General features: G+C 38.0%; 1 protein-coding gene across 3 annotated transcripts in view; it reads left to right on the top strand.

Annotated features, from left to right (window-relative positions):
- Nucleotides 1-19,569, top strand: part of LCA5 (lebercilin LCA5) — a 177,678-nt gene extending 158,109 nt beyond the window's left edge. For all 3 annotated transcript variants that reach the window (XM_089921765.1, XM_089921763.1, XM_089921764.1), the window contains one exon: nucleotides 1,240-19,569. In XM_089921765.1, coding sequence (XP_089777891.1) covers nucleotides 1,240-2,099 — 860 coding nt within the window. In that variant the 3' untranslated portion in view covers nucleotides 2,100-19,569. The remainder of the gene's footprint in view (nucleotides 1-1,239) is intronic.
- The last annotated feature ends 502 nt before the right edge of the window (nucleotides 19,570-20,071 follow it).

Below are 20,071 nucleotides of genomic sequence, written 5' to 3'. Positions count from 1 at the left end.
GTGGAGGGGACTAGTGCCTGTGTTCTGGTGGATGAGGCTGGATCTTGTCTCTCTGGTGGGCAGGTCCACGTCTGGTGGTGTGTTTTGGGGTGTCTGTGGACTTATTATGATTTTAGGCAGCCTCTCTGCTAATGGGTGGGGTTGTGTTCCTGTCTTGTTAGTTGTTTGGCATAGGGTGTCCAGCACTGTAGCTTGCTGGTCGTTGAGTGAAGCTGGGTGCTGCTGTTGAGATGGAGATCTCTGGGAGATTTTCGCTGTTTGATATTATGTGGAGCTGGGAGGTCTCTTGTGGACCAGTGTCCTGAAGTTGGCTCTCCCACCTCAGAGGCACAGCACTGATTCCTGGCTGCAGCACCAAGAGCCTTTCATCCACACGGCTGGAGATGGCATCAGATTCCATGGGTCCAGGGCTCAGTCCTTTGCGACTGCCCTCCCTCCTGCTTCAGACACCAATCAATCACCAGTCGAGTCTTTTGGGAGGTCTGACGTCTTCTGCCAGCATTCAGTAGGTGTTCTGTAGGAGTTGTTCCACGTGTAGATGTATTTCTGGTGTATTTCTGATGTATTTGTGGGGAGGAAGATGATTTCTGCGTCTTACTCGTCTGCCATCTTTGTCGCTGTCTCCGCATTTTCTTCCCTTTAGGATGTGATCATGAATTGCATTTAGTTCTCATATCTTTTCAGTCTCCTTTCATCTAAAACAGCTTCTCAGCCTTTTAAAAGTATTTTGTGAGATTAACATTTTTCATGAACACCGAACCCCTTTTTTTAATAAAATGTTTCTTGTTTGGGGTTTATCTGAAGTTTTCTTTTAATTAAATTCAGGTTATTGCATCTTCTGTCAGAACACTACATAAGTGATGTTGTGTCCCTCTCAGAGTATGACATCCAAAGGTTCAATTTATTTTTAAAGTTTTTGCTCCACCCATCCCACCATCCTGCATTCAGTGTACAGCACACTATTAGGTATAAAAAATAGGCAGAAAACCTTCTTTCTCACCCCTAACTTGAAGAACAAAATTTTTTCTATAATTGTGACTCTTAAATATATATTAAGTATATATTATTTTTTGAAACCCTAAATATCAAGTATAAAAGTGAAATTTATGGTGTCCACCCTCACTGTACTGATCATACACAAATTAGATAAAGCTATTGTTTTGTAAAAGATGAGAGTTGAGTTTTCTTATTTGAAAATACTACTGTAAAATCCCATTTTTAAAATTTGATTTTATACAGAGCGGGAAAGAGAAGAACTTGCTAAAAAGCAAAAGGAAAAGACATCTTTGTTGGAGAGAGAAGAAAAGCCAGTGTTGGAAACTGGAAGATACCGAATGGAAACCTACCACATTCAAAATACTGATAAATTGGAAGAAGAGGAAGAAGAAAGGCTAAAGAGAGAAATGCTACTTGCTAAACTGAATGCAATCAGCAGAGAACTCCAAGGTTCTCGGAATCTAAAATATCCTTCTCTGCCATTGCTTCGTGATTTGGAATCAAAACTGCGCTCCCCAGAGAGAAACCCCAAAACACACACATTCTTTGAATCCTCGGAGAGATTATTTAATGGGCATCATTTGCAAGACATCAGTCTTTTCAGTACAAAAGGCGATGGTCAGAATCCGGGCAGTATCAGAAAACCAGCCTCTCCAGATGGGCTTGCATTTGGTAGCTATGTGCCTTCATTTGCGAAAACATTAGGCAAGTCAAGTCCAGTTAGCCACAAGAGTAGCCTTTTGGATTTCCAAAGAAACAATATAGAGAAATTTAGTAAAGACAGTGTCGATTTAATTACAAGAAAAGAGAAAAAAGCTAATCTGATGGAACAGCTATTTGGTGCCAGTGGCGGCAGCGGCATTTCCTCTAAAAGCAGTGACCCAAATTCTCTGGCTGCCACCAATGGAGACTTTGACCCTCTAAATTTTCTCCCTGGGGATAAAAGCAGCAGGGGTAGGGAATATGATGATGACGATGACTTTTTCTTCAGCAAAGGAAATAGTTTTAATCCAAATAGACACCAATTAAAACATGCAAACAATAAACCAGCAGTAAAAGGTGATTCTGTAGAAGATGAAATTGAAGAAGTAGCACTGAGATGACTGACTAGAGTATATATTTTTTCCAATTGTAAATATTAAAATGTTTTAATACAGTATTTATTTTATTATAAACAGAGTTTTTAATAAATATTATTAAGTCCTTATTAAGCAATAGTTTTAAAAGTATAAATACAGCGGAAATAAAAAGATCATATCACACCGCATAGCTAGTTTGCCAAGAATGAAGCATGCTCTTTTGACTGAAACTGAAAATAGAGATGCATCTTACTTTCTTTTTACAAATAGGTTTTACGTCTGAATCAGCTCAGTGGGGAGTTTTATTCCATTGGAGTACGTATTCATTTTCTATTTTATCCCTATTTATTTATTTATTTTTGGCCCTATCCTCTCTGAGCTAAATACAGTCTTCCTGCTGATAGTCGAATGGAAATGAAGAGTGAGAGGCTCTGTTGGGAAGTGTGGCAAGGCTGAGGGTACTCTTAAGTGGAACAGTGACAACATGGGGACTTCCCATTCCTCTGGAAGCAACCACAGTTAAATGCTACTCATTTCCCAGTTACAGAGTCTCGTTAAATCACTTACCTACAACTGTGCTAATACATTAGGTTGAATTCAGAAGATGTTTGTTTGGGTGGACAGTTCCCTGTCATGGCTCCCAGAGGCTTGGGTGCAGTGTAGTCAGTAATTCGTCTTCTTGATCTCCTACGCTTTTTATATCTCAGTGACTAGATGTGAGAGTTCATACCAAATACACGGAACAGAAGAAATTTCATCCCAAAATAGCAAGATTTTCAACTCAATTATGTTTCCAGAGTAACGTAACTAGGAAATTTTAATACGTACTTTTAAGATTTGAACTTACTGTCAAACCAAAGAGACAACGATAGTGTGATACTATTGGACTTACAGGGCTAATTTTAAAGCAACCTTGGTAAAAATTGTTTAAGAGATGGGGCTCCTGCCTTGCGGAGTAGGGTGGTTGATTTTCTGTTGAAAAGTGTTTGGTCTTCTGCTGTTTGTAGCTCACTTCAGCTGCAAAGGAGTTGATGACCTTGGATTATGCTGGGCATGATTGGTCTTTAAGAAACAGTAATACACCACCAACCAAGGAGAAAACACAGTTCAGATGAAGAGTGGTGGAAATAGTGTGTCAGGGGAAGAATAAATAACGTTGATTGGCACTTATTCTAAAGTGAACTGTTGTTTTCAAGAATTTACTACATATTTGCTCATAGTATGATTTCTCATGCCAAGCATACATACTGATGAGGAACTAGAGTTACTGTTTTATCTTGAGTTCTTATAAATGCTTATTATTGAATATAATTTCATAATTCTTTGACAAGACTGACCTGGTTAGGTCTCTATTTAAAAGATGTTACCACCTAGCATCTTCTAAATTGTGTTCCTGTTATCTACTGGGAACTGAATCTCTCAAAAGTGCTAAACTATATTAAAAAATTTTTAAATAAAGTTTTCTATGACTGATATAAATAAGCATTTAGTATATTGTAAATCATTCTAATATATGTAAACCACAATATTATTGTAGTGCAGTTCTTGATAAAATATTATGTAATGTTAATTTTGTTCATAGCTGCTAATTTTTCAGCCAAAAGTATTCTAATTTTTAGGGTTTTTTGTTCTAAAGACTTTTGTAAAAAGTCCTTTAGTAAAGTTTTATATTCAGGTCATTTTAGTTAGTCTCTTGCTTTTTTCTACCTGATGTTTTCTAGTCTTTTTAACCAGATGCAATAAGGCAGAATTATTAAATTAAACCTAAAATTAAGTTATAGACTTAGCATTATGGTGTTAAGCATTAAAATTGGAGATTATACAGAATAAGTTTTTCTTTATGAACAAACCTTAGTGAATAACTAACTTTTTTTTTCTAAATGTCAAGTTAAATTTATTTGCACTCAGAACTCTTATTAATAAAAATGTAAAACACACTCTTTGTTTGAATGGTACCTTCCTTAAGGTCACTTGGGAAATATATAGTGGAAATAGGACCTGCAGGGTTTTTATTTCATTATTCACCTTTTAAAATTTTCCTATTCAGTATTTTTAGTTGAAGTAGATGAATCTGCCCTAAGTCGGGTTAGACAGTATGCTTAGCCTTATCAGATAATTATAGTCTTAATGAATTCTTTCACGCTTAATAGCTGTCATAATGGCTTATGTTGCTTATAATATTAAAAGTAGGCGGTAAGGGGGACTAGACTGAATCAAAATAAACACTTCAGTGCTGATGCACTGGCTTTCTGATGCTCATCCCCACCTCACTTTCAGACACGCTGAAACTTCTGCTGTCCCTGGCTGGGTGTTAACCTGGGTAGAGCCTGCAAGTCCGTCTGGTGAAAAGGGGATGGGAAACTTGTATTACGGTGACAGTGTGGATTTTTTAGGATTAAAGAAGTTACCATAAATTGTCAAGAAAGGATCTTTTAAAGCTTTTTCCTTTCTACACAATAAATGCCCCTTTCACCTTCAAGTCCCCTTTCGTATCACTTGAAAGTGTTTTTCTGTTCTGGGTTTTGAGCAAAGAGCACGTCATGTATTCATTCACTGACTGCTTGTTTGCGTGCTCCCTGGGGGGTGCGCGGCACGGTATGAGGTGCCGGGAGAGTAAGGCCCTGCCTCTCCCTCAGTGTGGACACGAGCCGGGCCGCATCCCTGCCCTTCCATCCACTCCCTGGGCGTCCTTGGGCTACTTAGCAATTACTAGTCTTTTATAATGCTTCCTAGGGTGGCTATGAGGAGTACCTTAAATACTTAGGTTAATGTTTGGCACAGTGCATGATACATTATAAGCACTCAGTAAACATCAGCTGTTGTTATCACAGTTGTTATGAGTTTCATTTAGGGACTACTTGGAAAAAATAGAGCATAGGTAATGTATACAAAATACATTGACATTATACTCTGAGTAAGATACAAGCAAAAAGAGCTTCTAAACCTCCAAATTAACATACAATATCTGTACTGAATATATTGTGCCTCTTAGGTCTGCACTTAGAATGTCCCTTTATTCGGCACTAACTGTGTATGACTGATGAGCTGGCTTCCTAATCTACAAAAGAGTAAGTAGAACAGCTAAGTTTTGGAACGCTTTTCTGAAGACAGTTTTAGTGACATAAGGAGAGGTAGAGCGCCTCATAGCAAAAAGACAATGAAATCCAGAAAACACCAGACTTGGATTGCAGAATGTGACAATTTGTAGCCCAGCTCCCTCCCCCCTCAATGTCTGTGTGTGTCCTTGGATATGTTCAAAGCCTCTCCATACCGGCCCTCTCCTCTACGAGGTGGGGCTAATGATGGTACCTACCTCATGGTAGTTGCATACAGTAAATGAGTTCGTACGTGAAAAATCTTAGAACCATTTGATGCTCAAATTGTTGATGTTCTGGAAAGGTAATGGAGAAAAGGGGGGATGAAGTGGTATTGTTGAATTCTATATATAGAATTGGCGGTTGGTGTTTTTATGTATGTGCTTTTTTCGCGTGATCCTCCCAAAGCTTTTTCTAAAGAAGGCGCTTACTATTGCTCCCATTTGACAGTTGAGACTAACGGGTTGTAATATATGATAGATTACACAGGTAACAGGCTGCATTCAATAGTCTCAATTTAAGAAGTCCAAAGAAATAAAGTATTTTAGGAAGAGTTTTGCAGTAGTGCTCTTTAAGTGGTAAGTGACAGAAACCCAAATAAGACTAGCTTAAGCAGAGCAAGGAAATTAATTTTGGCTTGAATCTGGAAAGCTCAAGAAAATGTGGTTTGCTCCGGAGGTTAAAACAGTAGTGCCTACTCTCCACCTCTTAGCATATCATTTGCTGGGTATCATTTCCAGATAACTTCTGCATTTGCTGACAGTATTGCAATTGGCAGCCCCAAGCCCTAGCATCCCTTCAGCTGGCACCCACCTCAAAAAGAGAAAATCTTTCCTGTAGTTCTGGCAAAGGCCTGCTTGGCTAGTTTACGTTACATGCTCGCCTGTAGGGCTGGTGGCATGTGCATGGGAGGCGTGGACTCCCTACTCTTAGCCCTCTTCCTGGAATGATTGGTATTTCTGTGGGGTGGGGGAGGCATTTTTCCCTGATGAAGACACTTTGGGCATAGAAAAGAAAATCATATTTACTGTATTTCCCAATTAATTTAAAAAATGAATGGCTCTTAACAGAAAAAAACATTGAAAGGCTCTCAATGGAATAAGCTTTAGCTGCTTACTCCATACGCCTTATTCCTAGGAACAGGCCATTTCTGTGATAAGATAGGATTTCACCATGCTTGTGTTAAGAAGTTCACTTTGTTGTTAAAGGTGAGCAATTTCAGCGGTAGGTGAGTCTGCAAGACATTTAAACTACGCTTTTCTACGTTCATAGAAAAGGCTTAGAGATCCAGATACATATTTTCCCATACTAAACGCTACATTTGCGAAATCTATATCTGTATATAAATGAAGACATTCTGTCTCAGTCCAGCACAAAACAAAAATCAGAAATAGGTAGCCAGGGTAGGGTAGAAAGAACACAGGCTTTGGGGTTTGTCACTTGCTAATTACAACCTTGGTCAAATAATTTGACTTAAGGTTCCTCGGATGGGGAGTAGGGCAGATCATGTCTTACAAGGGTTATTGTGAGGATTAATAAAAGGATGTGTTCTTGAGAGAAGAGGATAAGTAAAACAGTGTGGCGTGTCAGCATAGGGAGAGCATCACCTCGTCAGCATTTTACTTCCGTACCAACGCCTCAAACTTGTGTTTAACAGCAGATGCTTGTTAATATGGAATTTTAAAAACTAAACGTGCTATTTCACCCTGTAATCTGCCATCTTTGAAGTGGCTCTTGTCTTTACAGAGCCACGCGGAGGTTACAGTTTTTCCACAGAAGGCACTTTGCTGCTTCTGGGAACAAGCCGCCTGTGGGAGAAGCAGTTTTACACACATAGTTTTGCTTCACTAGCCGTTTCCATGGAGGAGGAATAGATGGAAATCCGGAGCCCACATTGTGTTCTGAAGACAGGGCATTGAAATTCAGGGTGAAGCCTCCCTGCCACAGAGCGAGGATCGCCCTGAATAGCATGGCCAAAAGCAGCTGCCTTGCCTCTCTCTCTGTAACTGACCTAAATATCAAATTTCAGAACTCCTGTCCCAGTGGATATTGATCCTGGCTAGGCATACTTTTCATACAATCTATATATATAACAGGACATCATAGATTTCAGATTTTTTTTTTTTATCCTGATAAAAAGAACCCAAGAGTTACCCTACCTAGGCAATCGTGGATACTGAAAATTTCTGGGTACACCTGGGAACAAAGGTTTATTGAAGTCCTTTTGTCCTTCTATAAGAACTTAGCCCCAAATCTTAAATTTCGCTTCAATATTTGCTTCTAATTTCAATGATATCTGCACTATTTACTCTCCTAAACACTGACAAAGGACCTCCTTGACTTAATCAGCACATATCTGTTCTTTATTTAAAATATTTTCAGTAAAAACTAGAATCAGTAGAACCAAAGAACAGGGGCCAGGAAAATCTGTCATGTTATCACCTCAAACATTATCACCGGGGTCCAGAGACAATGGCACGCATAACTCTGAAGTCGAGCTTTATCATAAATACGCAGTCCTTGGTTCTAAGCAGGAAATAATGGCATCTCTGTGAACAATAACCACGGTTTTTCTCTTGAAGAACAGATTGAGCTTCATTTAAATAGACACATTTGCTTTAAACTTGAGGCAGTAGTTCTCAAAGTGTGTCCCCAAACCCACCCAGAGCTGCAGCAGTGTCCCCTGAGGAACTTGTTAGAAATGCTAGTTCCCGGGCTCCACTCCAGACCTCTGAAATTAGAAAGTCCAGGGGTGGGTCAGTCTGTATTTGAAGAGGCCCTCCAGGGGATCGCACTGCAGCTGAAGTTTGAGAACTACTGCTCTAACCTAACAATAGGAGGTGGTGGTGAGGGGAAACGTTCCTACACAGACGGAAGTGGCTGCCTGCAAGTTTTTGCAAATTCGAATCTTAGCACTGAGGGCTTGGGGTTACAGTGTGCAGGTGCTGGATCTGGACTCACCTTTGCCCCTCACACTGCGTGCCACCTAGACTAGAAATAAGCCACTTCTTTACGGCTATAACCAGATATGGTCTAACTGTTAGCTCTCTGTGGCTAATATATCAGAAGATTTGAACTAGTCAGGAAAGAGAAACGCCTTTGGAACAACCAGCACCAAAAAGATTAGTTAGTTCATATGTCATTCCTCCATCACAGCCTATAACCCCCAAGCTTCCAGAAAAACATTCCAAACATCCTCCAGCACTCCCTGAAGGAAAACTAATCAATGTGGTTTAAATTTGACATTACATCTAAAAGTTCAGCTTTCTCAGAGTTTGAGAGGTGTGTGTGTGTGTGTGTGTGTGTGCGCGTATGTGTGTGTGTGTGCTTAATGATCCAGGCAAGTAGCTTTCTGTGCCTGAGGTTTAAGAAATATTAAAATTATCTAAATTAGCCTATATACAGGGAATATGTTAAATAAAAGAAAAATTAGAACTAAGTATTCAGATTTCTCATGTCCACTCCTTAGCATTGCTGAAGACATGTATATAAACAAGAATGCCTATATACATCCAGGGGAAGTTTTTATTTCTAGACAAAGTAGGCCATGTTTTCACAAGTTTGGATTTTGTTTGCTGTACAAAGTCTCCATCTGTCTTTCTCTGGCTTCCTTGATTTATGCATCTGTTACCCAAAAATACCCTACCTCATCTCGGACAGACCTGTTTCTGTGTAATCTGTTATAAACATATATAGATATAGAGATAAAGATGGGGCCGAATATCAGGCCATGTAGAATAACGGTGGTGATTATGGGGAGTCTGGACTGGTGGTTGAAGGACGTAGGACGTAGCAGTGATGAAATTAGCTCTGTTTCCAAATGTGTGCTCAAGAGAAACATGGTTCTCCAGGGCTTAGTTCCCTTACAATGCATCACCACTAGAAAGTGTACATTTAGACAGTGCCTTGAAATGTAGTGGGGTTTCAAGTTTGAGAATATCTATAAAGCTATGATTATTCCAATGTAATTTTGACCCTGGAACTAGCAATCTCTTAGAGTAATAATATATTGGTTCTGACACCCCTACTGCAATCATAACTTTACCAATTTCATTGCTACTCTGCTTCTTGATAAACATGTTCCAGAGTAAAAAGTTCTCTTTATAGTCAAGATAATTCTTCCCTTATGCCCTTTTACCAATAGTTCTCATTTTCAGCTGTGGCTTAATTTCTGTTCCTGTTTTTAAGTATCTTTTTGATTAACTGCGAAGTTTGATGGAGACCAGCAGAGTAATTAAATCTGTGTATATTGTCAGCTGGGTCTTTCCTTAGCTGCTGAGAGGTTGCTAGGATACTCTCTTAAAGGTACAATTCTCTTGATTAACTGCAAAACCCAGATTGCCCAAGTAAAATTTTTATTAATTCATAAAAATACAGGTCAGGATTACATTTAAATTTATAGCAAGATGAGCGCTATATATCTCTGGACGCTTTTAGCTTTACAGAAATGTGTGCAGGTACACTTATAAAGAATGTGTTTTTAAACAATTTAGTGGACGAGAATTAGTCACTTTTTTTGAGGGAGAGTGTTCCTTTGTGTTGCACAACATATGTGGATTTGGAGCTGAAAGAATTCTGAATTTTAAATCACCACTAGGAAATACATCTCCATTGTGTCTATAGTACTGCAGAAATCCTATTGTGATTATTATGATTATTATTTACTGGTCTTTTCAATTCCAAAATTTCATAAAGTTGCCATCATTGTCTCTGGTTGATTTAATGAAATAAAATCAAGAAACTTACAAAGAAAAATAACTTCATCTGTAATAGTTTGATGTGATATGGACAGTTGTTTCAGAGGTTAAGTTCTAGCAAATGGTTTAACTAGCTGGCATTTCTTCTAACAGTTGTTTTATGGCTAATAAGTCTCAAAATAACTGTGCCTGAATCTGCTCACTGCCTATCATCAGTTGTCCACTTCTTCATTCATTTAACAAGAGTTTATGGAGATTCTGTTATATAAAATGGAACTTAATAGAAGTCAAAAGAGGAGTTTTGATGACATAAGAGTTTCATTGTGGAGCAATAACTTCTATACTAATGTGGAAAATGGATTAAACTGTTTAGGAATTGCAGATCAGAAATAATGAGAGAATGACATCACCAAGATGGTGACATAGGTCATACCTGATTTGACTCCGTTTCACAAGAAGAACAACTAAGAACTATGCAAGAATAAAACATCACTCAGAGAATCTCAGAACACGGGAGTGAGGTTGAAGCACCTCCTGCACCACACAGACCAAGACAGACTGAATTAAAGGGTGAGAGGAACAGCTACACGTGACCGCATGGCCCTTTCCCTGGGCCGGCACAGCACCGTGCCTACAGCTCCTCCAGTGGCAAAAGAAAACACAGCGGTGACATCCAGCACCGCCAGCACCGGGGGTCACTTCATGGGAACCCCTACTCTGGTTTCATCCCATGGGGCTCACAGGAGCATCTGTGGGCTCAACCACTGGGAATCTGATTGTGATGGAGAAACGGAGGAGGGGCTTCCAACAAGCAGCACTCGGATCTTGGCAGACTGAGCTCCTGCCTGCAGAGCCCAAAGAGTCAACCCAACCAGCAGCTTTGCTCTTCTGCAGCCCATTTGGTGGCACAGTCTGACGAGGGAGCTTGGTGGGGCGCAAGTCTGCCTAATTCGGGTCTTCCAATGAGGAGATCCGCCAGCCCTGGAGCCTGGTCTGCCCACGCCCAGCAGAAGAGCTGAGTCTTAGCTCCTCCCCCAGCCTCCCTACCAGAAATCCTGATCAGAAAAAACTAGGGAGTTGCCTGAAGTGGGCTCTCCCAGTCCCACCCAGGCAGAAGTCTGGGTCACAGCCCCACGCACTGTAGAGTGTGGTCTTTACCTACTCCTATCTTACGGGAAGGGCTGACAAGAACATCTGGAAGCCGCACAACCCAGCAACTCTTGAGCTGACAGGCAGGTGAGTGGGCAGAACCGGTGGCCCCCAGAGCAAAGTCAGTAGGACCTGTTCAGCCAGTGAAACTGGGGTGCAGGCTGACTTGAGTCAAGACCACAAAGATCATTAGTGGCCTTAGAGATACTTAGCTGATGAGCCTGGGTAGGGAAGCTAATTGCAGCAGGAGAAGAGAATGAGAAAGGGACAGAAAGTATATCTAAAGCAATAATGGCTAAAAACTTCCCAGGCTTGTGGTGAGAAATAGACCTCTGCATCCAAGAGGCCCAAAGGATCCAAATAGGTTGAACCCTAATATTCTCTACCGAGACACATTATAGCTAAATTGTCAAAAGTCAAAGACAAAGAATTTTAAAATCAGCAAAAGTGAGAAGTTACACACAAGGGAAACCCCGTAAGACAATGAGCAGATTTCTTAACAGATCAACAGACTGAAAAGACAACCTATGGAAAGGGAAAAAATATTTGCAAACCATATATCTGATAAGAGGTTGATATCTAAAATATATAAAGAACTGATACAACTCAATAGCAAAATTCAAATAATGCAATTTAAAAATGGGCAAAAGACTTGAATAGACATTTTTCCAGAGAAGATATACGTAAGGCCAACAGGTACATGAAGATGTTCAACCTCACTAGTCATTAGGGAAATACAAATCAACAGTACTACAATAAGAGATCACCTCACACCTGTTAGAATGGCCACCATCAAAAAGACAAGAGACGACAAATGCGGGCGAAGGTGTGGAGAAAAGGGAACCCTTGTGAACTGCTGGTGGGATTGCAAACTGGTACAGCCACTGTAGAAAACAGTATGGAAGGTCCTCAAAAAATGGAAAATAGAACTACCATATGACCTGGTAATTCCACTTCTGGGACTAGATCCCAAGGAAATGAGAACAGACTCAAAAAGATATCTGTACCTCCATGTAATAGCAGCATTATTTACAACAGCCAAGACATAGAAACAACCTAAGTGTCCATTGACGGATGAATGGATAAAGAAGTTGTGAGACATAACTGTAGATATATCTATATTTATATATTTATATAGATATATCTATAGCTGTATCTGTAGATATACAGATATAATAAAACAGCCATAAAAAACAAGGAAATCCTGCCATTTGCAACAACATGGATGGATCTCAAGGGCATTGTGCTAGGTGAAATTAAGTGAAATAAGTCATTCTATAAATGACTATATAAATACTATATGATCTCATTTATATGTAGAATATAATAACAAACAAACAAACTCATAGAAAAAGATGATGTATGCGGTCATCAAAGAAGGCAGGGTGAAGCGGGGGTGATTGAAGGAAGGTGGTCAAAAACACAAACTTCCAGTTATAAGAAACGTAAGTATGAGGGATATAACGTACAACATGATGACTGCAGCTATCACTGCTGTACGTTACATACGACAGTTCTCGGAAGATTAAATCCTAACAGTTCTCGTCACAAGGAAAAAAACATTTCCTTTTTTTGCTTTTTCTTCTTATTGAACTCTATCAGATGATGGATGTTAACTAAACCTAGTGTGCTCATCACGTCACAACGCATGTAAGTCAATCCATCATGCTGTACACCTTAAACTTATACAGTGTTGTATATCAATTATATCTCAATAAAACTGGAAAAATAGAAATAACAAGAGACAGAGTCAATAGGACTACACTATGGGTGAATGGTAGAGTTATTTTTTAAGAGAGAATTGACAGCACTTGGTAATCCATTAGATACAGAAGGGCCCGAGAGAGAAGCGGCCCCAAGTCACTGAGGAGGTGATAGTGACACAGACTGAAATGGGGACTGAAAAGAGCAGGTGTGTGAGGTAGGAGGTGGGGTGGGTGACTGCAGTTTAAGTATGTTGAGTTTGTTGTCCATATGGACATGTCTGGCAAACTGAAGGAAGAGACACACCAGAAATACTGATCTGGGACTCAATCACACATGTCTGGAATTTGTAGCCATGGGTCTGCACAAGGTTACGAAATATGTAAAAGTTGCAAATGCAAACGTCGGTAATAGCAGAGATGATCGTGTCAGTTTCCCTAAAGATCAGTTCTCACTTTTAATTCTGAGTTTCATAAATACATGAACTGTACAGATAATGAAGTTGCTGGACCTTTCTGTTTTCTTTCACCCTTCAAATCCTTCAAGGTAAGAAATGTATCTTTTAAAAAAAAATAGGAGAGGCTATCAGTTTTTAAACATTTTTGTGAAGATGAATTCTCTGATTCTCAAAAGGCTTTGATCCATCATCCTTTGTCTCTGCTAAACTTTCCGAGAGGGATTAAGGACATTTAATTGTTTTTCTAGCGCCACAGAAGAAACAAGTTCACTGAGGAAATAAAAAATATGGATAGGAAAAAAAATTAAACGGGGTGTGTGTGTGTGTGTGTCTAGTTTGGGACTTTTTATCTTGTTCTAATGATCTGCCTTTTCTTACATCAGTACCACAGATCTCACTGTTGCATCTTCTTTTTTTAAGTTAAACATTTTGCCTAGGTAATGCATTCCATGGTTCAAAAATTAAAATAATATGAAAAGGTTTATAGTAAATTCTTGTTCCTTGTCCCTAATCTAACCAGTTACACATGCACACAGATAACCACGAGAATCCTTCCAGAACTTATGCAAATACAAGCAATATGAATTCTTATTCTTACCCTTTTGTAAATAAAGCGTAGCATATTTTACATACTACTGTGTATCTTGAATTATTTTTCGCTTAATATATTTCTTGGTGATTGTGATGGTTAATTTTATGTGTCAACTTGGCTAGCTGTAGTACCCAGTTGTTCAATCAAACACTAATCTAGAGGACAACACCATAAGAGGATGGAGACAGATACTAAAGTGACGCCTACAAGTCAAGGAACGCCAAGGATTGCCTGCAACCAGTAGAAGCTAGGAGAACGACATGGAGCAGATCCTTCCTAGGGTCTTCAGAGGGAATGTGGCCCTGCCAATACCTTGATTTCAGACTTCTTATGTCCAGAACAGTAAGAGGATAAATTTCTGTTGTTTTAAAGCGACCCGGTTTGTGGTGAATTGTTACAGCAGCCCTGAGAAACTAGTACGATGATCTTTTTACATTATTACATAGAAAGCATCCTTGCTTTTAAAAAATAGCTTCACGGTACTCCATTGTGAGGAATAACCAGAGTTAATTTACTGGTCCTCTATTGATGGGCATTTGTATTGTTCCAGTCTTTGCTCTTACAAACAATGCTTCATTGAATGACTTTGTACATCAGTTTTATGTATATCTAAGTATATCTTCATTTGGACAAAGTCCCAGAAGTGGAATTGATGGGCCAGAAGATATATAATTTGTTATTTTGATGGATACTACAGTATTACCCTCCATGGTTTTAACCAGTTTACACACTCAGCAATGTAAGTGCCTGTTTTGCCTTTCTGAAGATCTCTCAATATGGTTTTCATTTGCATTTCCCTTAGTAAGTGTGGGATTGTGTTTAAGAGCCATTTACATTTCTGAACTGACTGTTCATAATCTTTCCATTTTTCTATTAGGTTATTACTCTTTATTTCTAGGATTTATTTACATATTAGGGAGATTAGCTCTTTACCCGTGATATGACTTGGAAACTTTTCCCCCAGGTTATCCCTTGTCTTTTGATTTGCTTATGTGTTTTTTTCTTTTCACCATGCATGATTCATTTTTATGTAAAATTTATCAGTCTTTTGTTTTGAATCACAGAGTTATAACAGAATCCTCTATTTTCATCTAACAATTTTTCAGTCTCATTTTCGATAGAATTTATATCAATACTTGTATATACTGTGAGACAGTGTTTCAACATAATTTTTTTTCAAGATGGCTATCCAATTGTCTTGACACTATTTGTTAAAAGTTTGTCTTTGATTTGAAATTCTACCTTTATCATATACTAAATTATTTTATGTATTTGAATGTATTTCTGGTATTTCTATTCTGTTCCTTTGGTTGTCTGTCTATTCATTTGCCAATATTACATTGTTTTAACTTTTGAAACTACAGAATATATTTTAATATCTAGTGGTACTAGACCCTCCACCGCATTTCTCACCTCATGTTTTCAGAGTTCTGCTTGATATATATTGCTTTTTGCCTTAAAAACTTTAGAATCATTTTTGTCTATTTTTTTTAATTTTTGGTATTTTTATTAAAACTGTTAAATTGATGCTTTTAATATTTGGCTGACTTATCTAAGAATATAGTATGTGTTTCCATTTGTTCGATTTTTTTTTGTATCTTTCAGTATGTTTTAAAGTTTTGTTGTTATTGTAAAGGTCTCACACATTTCTTGTTAAGTTCATTCCTAGGTTTTTAATCTTTTTGCAACTTTACTTTCATATCATATATTTTATCTGATTACTATTTGTATATGTCAAAGCGACTCTTTGAGTTTTCCAGGTTTGTGAACATGTTGATAACGGTAGTTTTATCTGTTTTCATTCCACATGTGTCTAATTTCTTTTCCTTGGTTGATTGCATTGGCTCCTTCCTCCAGCACAGTTTTATATAATAGTCAGGACAGTGATTATACTCGTTTTGCACATAATTTTTGGTAGGAATGCTTCTATTATTTTCCCTTTAAGCATGATGCTGACTTTTGGGCTGAAATAGATTTACCATGTTAAGCACATAATCATATTTTCCCATTTTACTTGAGTATTTGTAATCAAGAATGATTGTTCAGTTGTTTTCCAAATGTTTTTTTCGTAACAATAGATAGGATTATATGAATGGTCTAATAATGTGGTGAACGATATTAGTAGACTGTGTTTCTAATTCTCCTTGTAGGTTCTGCAATTTTTGCTTTATAAAATTTGCAGCAACATTATTTGGTGCATGAAAGATTCTTAGGTATACACTCACTGTGGATTGTGCCCATTAGGTTTAAAAAAGTCCTTTTTTGTGTGTATTGTTTACTGCTTTTGGGTATGAATTCCACCTTTTTTGATATTAAGATCCTGACCCTATTTTTATTTTGGGAAGTGTTTGCTTAGTATTTATTTTGAACCTTTCTAGATTGTTTTCTTTTAGATATGCCTCTTGTATAAAGCATAGAGTTGGGGATTATTCTGTGATCTAATCTGAAAATCTTTCTTTCAATATATAAATTAAATTTACATTTATTGATATTCAGATGATCTTTGTTCCACTGTATTATTTTATGTACTCTATTTTAGCAGTTTTTAAAATGTCTTTCATTATGTGGCTTGTTTTCTTTGTACATGCATATGCCTCTGTGTGTGTGTGTTTTCTTTTTCTGATATTGAGAAAGGTTTGTGAGTTTTTTCCCTACTACTTAATACCCTTACTTAGTCTTCTACTACTTTGGACAATATCTATTAATTTCCTACCCTGCAGTGTTAAAAAAATAGCATATTTCTTCCCCCCATCCCCTTTTCTCTAACAACAAATTTTAGCTGATAATATCTTCTTTTTGTATTGTTAAATATTATTATATTTCTGATTCTTGGGTCATCAGCTTTAAATGATATCTTTTAACTCTATTACAGATGAAGAAATTAATGTTCTTACAATAGTTCCTATTTCTTTCTCCCTTCCTTTCCCAAGTTTAATAATTTCCGTAATATCAGGACATAAAACATTTACACTCTGTTCTGATACCCTATGCTGCATTTGCTTTAGTCTTAATTCTATAGGTAAATATACTCAGTGCTCATAGGTAGCAATCCTTTCGTGGTGATATTCTCAGTCCTCTTGCAGTTACCTGAAGTTCATTTCACCACAGTGGGGTTCTTATTGCCATCTGCCTGGTGAATTGGGTTCCAGATACCATCCCAAGGGTGAGCTTTCTAGGACCATGCTTCACCTACCTTGTGTTCTTGGGAAAGGGAAAAGCAAGCCTGAGACAAGAGCTTGTGTACAAGTAGTTTATATGGGAAGTGATACCAGGAGCAGGAGTGAGAGACCAGGGAGAGTGAAACAGGGAAAAGAGGGACGTTTCAGGTGTGTATGTGTTATTGAGTTGATGATCAGTATGTGAAAGTGGTCCTTGATCCCATAGGGACATTCTGAGGACTGTACTGAAAGTGTCGTAGAATTGTCTCCCCAAAGGACAAAAGGAAGAACTATTTCTCCACTGACTCCCATCCCCATTGGTTGAGGCCTTAACTTCCCCACACGTCCTGGTTGAGAATCCATGAGTACTGAGTATGACCCACCCTTGAGGGGCATGGTTATCCGCACATAACAGGCTGAAACCTGTGTGGAAATATTTGTCTCAGATACAGATGGAATCAGAGGTGAAACCAAGAAGGATGTAAGGTACACAGGCGGCATCTGGTGTAATTTATTTCAACTTTCTGAAACTGTGATTTGAATTGTCTCTTTGACCAGAAGTTTAGGATTACTCAATATTTTTAATTCATTTAAAATTTTATTTTACTGTTGCTTGTATTGTTAATCTTCAGTTTTAGTTTTACAGTCAGAGAATATAGCAGGAAGAACTGTCACTTTTTAAATTTTATTGAGTTTCTATCTGGGGCTAGTATATGATCAAATTTTGTAAAATTTTCCATAAATATATGAGAATAATGCATATCCTCTCTGTTCATAGAGCACAAATTTTGATGTATTCATATTATTATTATTTGTTCAAATTCTCTATCTCCTGTTGTAATCTTTGTCCTTTTGTTCAGTTAAGGATTGAAATAGAGTGTTTTAAGTGTCCCTTCTAGAATGTGGTTTTGTCAATTTCTTCTTATATATTGCTTTAATATATTTTCATTAAAGTTAATGGCCCCCATTTTGGAGGTTTGGAGGCTGTAATTACCCACAGCTCACTCCTTTCTAGTTTATAAACTAATTGGTAAAGATACTCAGAAATCAGATTGGGATAAAATATTAGCTTCATTGCATACTAAACTGAATTGGAGGATTTAACTTGGATTTCTAGCCAAAATAGACCTTCCTCTACTCACTGAATTCATTTAGTCATTAACAGAGTAGCCAGGACAGAAAAGGCAGTAGCCCAGAATTTCTATATAGTTGGGGTGGTTCTATATAGTGAGGTTGGCAGAGCATGCCAGGGAGCAGATCCTGAAGCCGTGTCTGCAGAGCAAGCACACTGTTTCACTCTTCATTCTAGTGGCTTCGGTGAGGAGGGGCTGGATTTCTCCAAAGCCACTCGCCAATGGAATCATTCTATATTCCAGGGAGATTTCCATGTGGAACTCATTGTGCTTTTAGGTAGGTGGCTCTAAGAAAGTGTGCCAAGAGTGGAGTCCATGAGTACACATGATTCTTTTCTGATTTCACTGATCAAATGAGGCATCCCCTGGAAGGGACATAGGAGAGCAAAGGGGAAAGCACTTCTGAAGGCTTGGGCCTTAACACTTCTGAGAGGTGGGGATCTCCTATTTCAGAGAGGGAGTCAATGGCATCTCTCCCCTTTGTCATCACTGTGTAATTTTTAGCAACATTAAAATCTCCTTTTTTTCTCCAGTTAATTTTTTTTACCTTGAGTTTTATTTGGGTGTTGATACCAAGACCTCCTAATTCTTTTCGGTTTGCATTTCTCGTGATATCTTTGTTTATCCCTTGATTTATTTTCTGCTTTCTATATGATTTTGGTTTTGATAGATTGCTTATAAAGAACATATAGTTGGATTTCTTTAAAAGCCAGTGTAAGTGTTTTTGCTTTTTACACTTACAGGTGTCACTACTGGGTTTTATTTTATGTTTGTCATCTAATGCTAGAATTTCTTGATATTTTTTCTCTATTAGGTTTTCTTTCTTTCTCTCTCTTTATTTAAAAGCTATTAATCCAAATACTTTTCTGTTACTTAAGCATTAAATATGTATGTATGTATGTATTTCCTAAATTTTCCTATCAGCATCAAGAACAAATCCAAATCTGTTGCCCCCCACAGTGTAGAATATAAAAATTAACATAATTTCTTCATTCCTCCTTTCCTACTGCTTAGTCTTTTGTTCAAATATTAGAAGATTTTAAATTTATAGTTATTATTAGCATTTTACTTTATCTTTCCTTTCAAGACTTTTGCTTAATATGCATTTTAAGTTTAGTAGCCACATTAACAATTAGTTCAACATTCACTATTTTATTGGTTTTACTGCTTGCTGACTTTTCTTCTATATCCTGTCTTTGCTTTTTAAATCATGATTTTTTTGTGTGTGTGCATCTCAAGTATTTCCTTAGTAAGTTACTACAAAGTACTAATCTACTTTAAGAATAGTTATTAAGACTATATTTTTTACCTCAAATTGAAGTAAACTAGCATTTCCCAAATAATGACTGTCATTCTGAATGACTTTGGGAAATACAAGGGTAAACAAAATTAAGCATGCTTCTTTGTTGCAAGCTTCTCCGAGTCTGTACCAGGCAATTACATATTATGAATCTGTAAGTGGAGTGTGCATCATTTCCTAAATTTGATACCGCTCCAATTCTCTTGCTACTTAGTATTATAGAAAACTATTACTCTAATTCAAATCTCCTCCCCTTAGTAACTTCTTTGTTTGCCTAGATTTTCTTTCCTTATTACTGAAATAAAAATGTCAATGGGCCATGTTTACTGAAGGCCTCTCCTAATTTTCCTGGTACCCTGCGTATCAGAACAAGTTTAGCATAAGACAGAAACCACTCGAGAGATCTTGAACAGAAAGGATTTAACACTGGGAATGAAGTGCTTATGAAAACAGAAGAACTGGAGGAGTGGGCTCTAGACTGGGCTCCTACAGCTGACTTCCAGAACACTGCCTGACTCATCCCCCAGGGCACCCCTTCCTCGCCACAGGCAGGGCCCCCCGACTTCAAGAATGTGTTATCCCTGCTTCAATTCAGGGAATTAAAAGCCGTTATTGGAAAGCAACATCACCACAATTGCTGGACACTGGAGCCTGGAGTCTAGTTCCTGCTGCCCCTACAGCATCTAGAGGGTATATATTGGGGTCTCCACA

This window comes from Delphinapterus leucas, chromosome 12, assembly GCF_059928025.1.
Source record: "Delphinapterus leucas isolate spDelLeu-1000000601 "Yukka" chromosome 12, BTC_Dleu_Yukka2, whole genome shotgun sequence".
In the NCBI taxonomy this organism is placed as follows: Eukaryota; Metazoa; Chordata; class Mammalia; order Artiodactyla; family Monodontidae; genus Delphinapterus; species Delphinapterus leucas.
The sequence above is the reverse complement of the archived record's forward strand: the minus strand, read 5'-3'. Positions and strand labels throughout refer to the sequence as shown.